The sequence below is a fragment of the Solanum lycopersicum genome, chromosome 9 (genome assembly GCF_036512215.1).
Source record: "Solanum lycopersicum chromosome 9, SLM_r2.1".
NCBI classification, from domain to species: domain Eukaryota; kingdom Viridiplantae; phylum Streptophyta; class Magnoliopsida; order Solanales; family Solanaceae; genus Solanum; species Solanum lycopersicum.
Window position 1 is genome coordinate 14,429,016 of NC_090808.1, and position 8,728 is coordinate 14,437,743.

The 8,728-nt window shown below is 34.0% G+C and overlaps 2 protein-coding genes across 2 annotated transcripts; both read left to right on the forward strand.

The window, feature by feature from the left end:
• The first annotated feature begins 2,913 nt into the window (after nt 1-2,913).
• Nucleotides 2,914-3,373, forward strand: LOC138338385 (uncharacterized). Its single transcript, XM_069289341.1, has 2 exons — nt 2,914-2,922; nt 3,020-3,373. The coding sequence occupies exons 1-2, from the start codon at nt 2,914-2,916 to the stop codon at nt 3,371-3,373; spliced, it is 363 nt and encodes a 120-aa protein (XP_069145442.1).
• Nucleotides 3,374-3,386: 13 nt separating this feature from the next.
• Nucleotides 3,387-5,948, forward strand: LOC109121063 (uncharacterized). Its single transcript, XM_019215543.1, has 4 exons — nt 3,387-3,953; nt 4,293-4,392; nt 4,489-4,598; nt 5,499-5,948. The coding sequence occupies exons 1-4, from the start codon at nt 3,387-3,389 to the stop codon at nt 5,946-5,948; spliced, it is 1,227 nt and encodes a 408-aa protein (XP_019071088.1).
• Nucleotides 5,949-8,728: the final 2,780 nt, after the last annotated feature.

Consider the following 8,728-nt stretch of genomic DNA (forward strand, 5'->3'; position numbering starts at 1 on the left):
ATGTGTTAAACTGACCATGATTTTATACACATTCTCTTTTAAAGAATTTTTTTATCAAGGTTTCTTGACTAAGTCGCTATCTAAGGCGACATTGTGTCTACTAGTTGTTTCTTTTCAAGTACAGGAATAGGTAAAAACATTAGGGCGATGAAACTTTCAAGACAATCATCGAGTCATCCACCTCGTTACAACGGACAATCATCGAGTCATCCATCTCGTTACAGTGGACAATCCCCGAGTCATCCATCATGTTACAGTTTGACAGTCATCGAACCATTCATCCACCTCGTAATAGTGAAAAATCATTAGGTCATCCATTATTTTCATTTTCATTATTTTTTTATTTGTTGAGAGGGTCATTGTATTTTTTTATTTAATGAGAAGGTTATTGCATTTTTACTTGCTAAGAGGGCTATTGAATTTTTTATTTACAACAAAGTTCATGCATTTCTCATTTACTAAAAGGGTCATTGCATTTTTCATTCGCCAAGAAGGCCATTGCATTTAGTCGCATCTATTCGGAGGTGAAGGATGTGCACCCTATCTATTCAACGTTCAAGTTGAAGGAAACTTGCGTTGAAAGATATTTGCATTTAAGTCGCATCCATTCGGAGGTGAAAGATGTGCATTCTATCTATTTCGCGCTCAAGTCGGAGGAGACTTGTGTTGAAATTTTTTTTATTTGTCCTACCGATGGCATACATTCAAAATCCTATCGATGGATCATCTTTTTTCATTCGTCCTACCGATGGACATGCATTCAAAATTCTATCGGATAATCTTTTTTCATTTGTTCGATCAATGGACATACATTCAGAATCCTATTGATGGATCATTTTTTTTGTTCGTCTTACCGATGGACATAAATAAAAAATCCTACTGATAGATCATCATCTTTCTTCATTCGTCCTACAGATGGATATACATTTAAAATCCTACTGATAGATCATATTTTTTCATTCGTCCTATCATTGGACATACATTCAAAATTTTACCGATGAATAATTTTTTTCGTCCTACCGATGGACATAAATACAAAATCCTACCGATGGATCATCATCTTTCTTCATTCATCCTATCGATGCACATACATTTAAAATTCTATCGATGAATCATCTTTTTTTCATTCGTCCTACCGATGGACATACATTCAAAATCGTACCGTTGGATCATCTTTTGTCATTCATCCTACCGATAGACATACATTCATAATCTTATCGATAGATCCATCTTCATTCGTCTTACTGATCGACATGCATTTTTTTTCCTATCAATGGATCATCTTCATTTGTCTTATTGTAAGAGATGTTTTCCTTTTTCTGTAATTTTGTCTTTGCTAATGAGTTTCTTTTTTTTCGAGAACATCCAAGAGGATGCATTCTCAGTGGAGCCACATGTGTGGACTACTTCAACAAGGAAGCAGCACAATATAGAACCTTTTGGATGCAAATTCGGGATCGACTTCCACCACAATTAAACCACACTTTTATATATAGGTCATGTGTTCGGCCAACATCAGGTGTGTCAATTTTCATTGTCAACGATTTTTTTCATCAATCATATCCAACGAAAGGGACAACTGTTGACACTCAATTTTGGCCTAACATTTTCAAAATTCGTGACTTTTATGTTTTATTTATTTAATAGTTTAAAAGAATTTTTTTTATATTTTAAAATAAGTTTATCGATAACTATTCTTATTTATCTAAATTTAGAATATATTATCAGTTAATTTTAAATTCTGTTTTTACATGTCATTAGTTATGGTTATTTTATTTTTTTTAATAATTATTTTTGTTTTGTTAATATTAATTCATATATCATAACAATATAGAAATTTATACAAATATAAATAATATTTCATACATATATTTTAATTAGTCGCCACAACCCAAAACCCCATTGGTTGTTCTTTTTTTTTTCAACAAAATCCCACCAACACTGCTTAACCCAACATTTTCCGATCCCAAAACCACCCAAACCCATTTTTCCAACCAACAAACCGACCTCCAAACAAGCTCAACCCCACACAACCCACAATCCACCCGGTTTCCTGTTCAACAAACAATCCCCATTGTTACACTGAAATAGGCAAAATCTGGTCGGAAAAAGTTCACCTTTGCGAACATCGAGATCTAGCCACGAGAAACGAAGCTCCAATCTATTAACAATCATAATTAAAACATGTGTATTAATTATTTCAATTAGTTAGTTAGTTAGTTTCCATTTTATAGTTAGTCATGTCATAGTTAGTTACATAACAAACTAATTAGTTAGTTAGATATTCTTTTCTTTTCTACCAGATTGATTCATTCAAATCACATGTATATATACATCTCATGAATGATGAATGAAGTAACAATCTTTCTACAAAATACAATCTCAAAATCTACATTGTTGTTCCTTTCAATTTCCAGTTAAAGAGATTCATAGCCTCGTCCATGGCTACTCTTGTGTTGCTTGAAGTTTCTTAATATGGTATCAGAGCAGACGGTTAATTGCTCTCTTCTTCTTCTTCTTCTGGTTACTTGTTTTTGATTGATTTCCTCAATTGATAACAAGCTTTGAAGTTTCTGTGTTGATTCACAAGCTTCTCTTCAGAGCTTCATCTCTGTTTCCTTTCTTTTCCATGTCGAACATTTCATAATAAGTTTTGTTGCGTTGCATTCATGGCTATGAAAATACTGCATCCACATTTGAGGGAACTAACACATCTGGAAGTGATTCTAATGGAGTTTTGTATGTGCATCCCTTAGATAATCCAAGAATGATGCTTGTTCCTATTAAGTTTGATGGAACAGGATATCGGTCTTGGAGAAGAGGTTTCATGAGGGCTTTATAAGTGAAAAATAATTTGGGCTTCATTGATGGAAGCTGTGAGAAACCAAATGTCAATTCACCTCAATTACGTCAATGGCAGAGGTGTGATGATATGGTAACATCTTGGATTCTGAACTCTTTAATCAAAGAAGTTTCAGACAGTGTGGAATATGTAAACAATTTTGCTGAACTTTGGTAGGAGTTGGAAGATAGGTATGATCAAACCAATGGATCAAAATTGTACCAAATCCAAAAGGAGATCAATGATCTCACACAAGGAGTTTTAGACATCACTGTCTATTACACAAGAATGAAGAAGTTGTGGGAAGAGTTGAATACTTTGAATGTGAAAAATCATTGTAGTTGTGTTTGTGTGTGTGGTGCAAAGGATGGTATACACAAGGCTAAGCAAGATAGGCGTTTAATTCAGTTTCTTATGGGATTAAATGAAGTGTACACAGTTATAAGAGGAAATATCCTCATGATGAATCCACTTCCTTCTATGGGTCAGGCTTTCTCATTGCTGATCCAAGAGGAAAAACAAAGAGAGTAAGCCTGTAGGTAGAATGTCTACAGATTCAGTTTCTTTGAATGTTAAAGATATTGATAACAAAGGCCATGGAGGAAGGTTTTTCAGAACAAATTTTCAAGGAAACAATTATGCAAATGGTTATGGAAATCATGGTGATGCTAACAATAGTTCAGGAGGAAATTATTATCCAAGTAATAACAACAACAGAAGTTCCATGGTGTGTGATTATTGTAAAAGGACTGGGCACATCAAGGATAAGTGTTACAAGTTGCATGGGTATACTCAAAGCAGTAACAATCAAAATAATAGACCAGGAAATTACAATGGTGGTCAGAGTTTTAGACAACAAAGCTCAAATTACAAAGGAAAGAGAGTGGTAGCAAATGTACATGGTACTGTAGGTGACATGGTGTCTGCTAATGGAGAGGAACAATCAAAATCTCAAGGTGACAATTTAAAGAATGTTAACTTCAAGAAGGAACAATATGGACAGATCATGAGCCTATTGCATCATTTCCAGAATGAGAATATGGGAGAAGATGCTGGTGCTAATAATGCTTCTGGTATGACTACTGGATCAATGAACTTTGCAGGTACTTTGGTTTGCTCTTCCTCTACTGTTTTTGACAATCCATCATGCAAATGTTTTGAATCAAGTACTAATTTATGGATCATTGACTCAGGAGCATCAAACCACATAACTTTTAGTAAAAACTCTCTAATCAATATCAAAACCTTACCTTTTCCCATACTAGTTTCTCTTCCAAATGGATACAAAGTCAAAGTAACAGAGTTTGGAGATGTACCAGTCACATCTAGTATCATTTTACATCAAGTTTTATATGTACCTTCTTTTAAGTATAATCTAGTTTCAGTTCATTCCCTAATCACTACCATGAAATGCATAGTCATGTTCACTAATGCATTGTGTCTATTGCAGGCCCCTTTAGTGAAGAGGCCTCAGGTTCTTGGTAATTGTAGAGATGGGCTTTACTTCTTGTGCACAAAGTGTTTGAAGACCTCTGATAGAGTCAATACATGTCAGATATGTTGTTGTTTTCCTAATAATAGTCTGTTTTCTAGTTCCATTAAAGATGAAACTTGTAACTCTTTTTCTGCCAATTCTTGTCCTCCAGATCAGTACAAAGTGTTTGTTTCTGACTCTGTTCCTCTTAAGTGTAAATCTTCTTCTAGTAATAAGAATTTTCTGGATGATCATAATTCTTGTAGTACTACTGGAGATAATGTAGATTTATTGTGTCACAATAGACTTGGCCATGGGTTAAAATTAAAGGTATCACTGACTTACCAGTCAATTTTTCTCCCAAAGAACCTTTTTCTTGCAACATTTGTCCAATGTCAAGACAATAAAGATTACCTTTTAGTCATAGCATAAGCCAAACCAAATCCATTTTTGAACTTCTACACATTGACTTATAGGGACCTTATCATGTATCCACCTATGACAACTACAAATATTTCACTACATTGGTATATGATTATAGCATATCAACTTGGACACACCTCTTAAGTACCAAGAGCAATGCTCTACTGGTTCTGAAAAACTTTATAGCCATGGTGGAGAATCAATTTAGTACCACAGTCAAAGGCATTAGAAGAGATAATGGACTGAAATTTACTAATAATGAAACACACCAATTTCTTTTATCCAAAGGGATTATTCATCAGAAAACTTGTCCATACACACCTCAACAAAATAGTATAGTGCAAAGAAAACATAAATATTTGTTGGAAACAACTAGAGCTTTTTTATTTCAATATAAACTACCTATAAGATACTTGGGAGAGTGTGTTTTAAAAGCTACACATCTTATTAACAGACTTCCATCAAGTTATTTGAAAAGTAAGTGTCCATATGAAGTATTGTACAATAAGAAACCAAACTATAGCCAACTTAGATCCTTTGGTTGTCTTTGTTATCCTACTGTCCCAAAAGTACTTAGAGATAAGTTTGAGCGAAGAACCACTCCACATATTTTCTTGGGATTTCTTTTTGGAACAAAAGGTTATAAGGTAATGAATCTGGCTACAAAGAAGATATATATCTCCAGGGATGTGATTTTCCATGAACATGTTTTTTCTTTTACTTTATCAACTGAAAGTATATCTTTTCCTTCTGTTGAAGTCTTTTTCATCTCCTGATTATACTGATTTGGATTCACGTAAAAACTATGTAATTGACTTTGACAATGTGACTGATACAACTTCTTCTCATCCACCTAATCACATTACTCAAAATCCTAATACACCCTCCACTTCTAATACATCTTCAACATCATCTCAACATGATACTTCCACAGTAGTACAGATAAGGTCTCATAGGGAAAATAAAATACCATCACATTTGAAAGACTATATTGTCAATATTCCCAATTTGAAATCAGCTAACATTAACACACAAAACACACAACTCAACAACAACTTATCCCTTACTACACTATTTACCAAACATCATCATATATATCCTGAAGTGATTGCATCTAATAGTCAGTCACTTGTTGAGAACATTTGTCATGATAGTGAACCATCATCATATGAGGAAGCATCACTAAATCCTGCATGCAAAAGGCTATGACACAAGAATTTGAAGCATTGTATGCTAATGACACTTGGGATCTTGTTGCTTTACCACCAAACAAACAAGCAATTGGTTGTAGGTGGGTGTACAAAGTTAAACATAAAGCAGATGGAAGCATAGAAAGGTCCAAGTCACGACTGGTTGTGAAAGGCTACACTGAGACTTATTCACCTGTGGTTAATATGACTACAGTGAGAACTTTGATAGCATGTGCTGTAAAGAAAGGCTGGAGTATGTTTCAACTTGATGTAAACTATGCATTCCTTCATGGAGATCTTCATGAAGAGGTTTACATGAAATTACCTCCAGGACTTGAAGTGTCTAATTCAGAGCTGGTTTGTAAGCTAAAAAAGTCTCTTTATGGTCTTAAACAAGCAAGTGGACAGTGGTACTCTAAGCTAACTGAGGCACTGTCATCCAGAAGTTACTCACATTCACATTTTGATCACTCTTTATTTTACAGAAAGGAAGGATCCTTGGCAGTGTTTGTTGCAGTATATGTGGATGATGTTATTTTAACAGGCACAGAGATAACTGAGATTGCACAACTGAAAATATATCTGGACAACACTTTCAAAATCAAAGATCTTGGAAGACTTCATTATTTTCTGGGCTCAGAGATTCTTGATACAACAGATGGAGTACTCATTTCTCAAAGAAAATTTATTTTAGACTTACTCAAAGAATATGATTGCTTCAATTATACACCCTTGTATTCTCCTTTGGATCCTAATGTTAAGTTGAGAGCCAAGGAAGGAACTCCTTTGTCTGATCCCACTTTCTATAGAAAGTTGATAGGCAAGTTAAATTTATTAACTAATACTAGATTGGACATAGCTTTTAGTGTACAACACTTAAGCCAGTTCATTCAAGATCTACGAGCTCCACATCTACAAGTAGCTTATCATCTACTTAGATACTTCAAAAAAGATACTACTTTAGGAGTTCATTTGTCTAAGGACCCTGACTGCACAGTTCAAGCATTTTGTGATTCAGATTGGGCATCATGTCCAGACTCAAGGAGATCAGTCAGTGGTTATTTAGTGTTACTTGGGAATAGTCCTATTAGATGGAAATCTAAGAAACAAGAGACAGTTTCCCTATCATCAGCTGAAGCAGAGTATAGATCACTCAGAAAGGTTGTAGGAGAGTTAACTTGGATTCACAGATTGCTAACTGAATTGAATGTTTCTATTTCTTCTCATATTAGTGTTCATTGTGACAGTCAATCTGCTATCCATATTGCTCGTAATCCTGTGTTTCATAAGAGAACTAAACACATTGAGGTGGATTGTCATTTCGTACGTGATAAGCTTCAGGAGGGGCTCATTTCTTTACATCATGTGTCTACTTCTGATCAACTTGCTGATATACTTACTAAGGCACTCACTGACATCAAACATTCAGCCATTTTGCACAAGTTGGCTGTGAAATCATCACCTCCAACTTGAGGAGGGGTATTAACAATCATAATTAAAACATGTGTATTAATTATTTCAATTAGTTAGTTAGTTAGTTTTCATTTTATAGTTAGTGATGTCATAGTTAGTTACATAACAAACTAATTAGTTAGTGAGAGATTCTTTTCTTTTCTACCAGATTGATTCATTCAAATCACATGTATATATACATCTCATGAATGATGAATGAAGTAACAATCTTTCTACAAAATACAATCTCAAAATCTGCGTTGTTGTTCCTTTCAATTTCCAGTTAAAGGGCTTCATAGCCTCGTCCATAGCTGCTCTTGTGTTGCTTGAAGTTTCTTAATACAATCAACGAACACTACCCCCATAACTTCTTTTGTTTCTTTCCTTTTTCCCAGCGAGGAGTTTCAAACTCCCATGAGCAGGAGCAAAGAAGAAATATGTGAATGATAGCAAAATATAATTATTTATGGCTGCAAAATATAAATTAATTAACTTTTATTAGGTTAACAGCTTTTAAGTGTATTTCAGACATTTGATTTAAAAAGCTGTTTATCAGCACTTATTTGCCAAACACATCAACAACTTTTTTTTAACTTTAGCACTTTTATCCAAACACATAACTGATTATTTTAAAAATAAGTTTCAGTACTTTCAAAAGTACTTTTTTAAAGCTGCTTTTATTAAGCCCATCCAAACGGACCCTAAGTATACTTGTATTGCCTAATTAACCTTTCAAATTCGATAGATTACTTATGTATTTAAATATACTTGTATTCAGAAATTACCATTTCAACTTGTGTTAATATTAGAATACAAGTATTTATGTATATAACTATTCTACTATATATTGTAGAATTCTCACAAATATGAGAATCAAGATTGTATTGATAAATGAATGATTGAGTTACATACTCCTTATATAGGAGAAGAGTCCTATACTAGCTACACTAGGAATTCTAATAGAACACAAATATAATATATACACCTTATCCTAGTCGTACAAAGTATAGACTTGTACATAAATTCGGATTGAGTAGTCTAGTCCTAGTGTAACTCAAACTCTAACTTGTCACACAACTTCACTGAACCTGTTCCTTTGACCTGTTCCATCAACTTCCTTCAACACTTCCCCTCAAGCTAGTGAATGGAGGAACTATAACTCCTAGCTTGCGAAGAAACTTAGCAAAAACTTGTTTGGTTAATGCTTTTGTATGAATATCTGCTAGTTGATCCTTAAACCTCACAAATTGAGTAACAAGTTGTCCTCTAGCAACTTTCTCACAAACAAAATGATAGTCCATTTCAACATGTTTAGTTCTAGCATGCATAACTGGATTAACTATCATG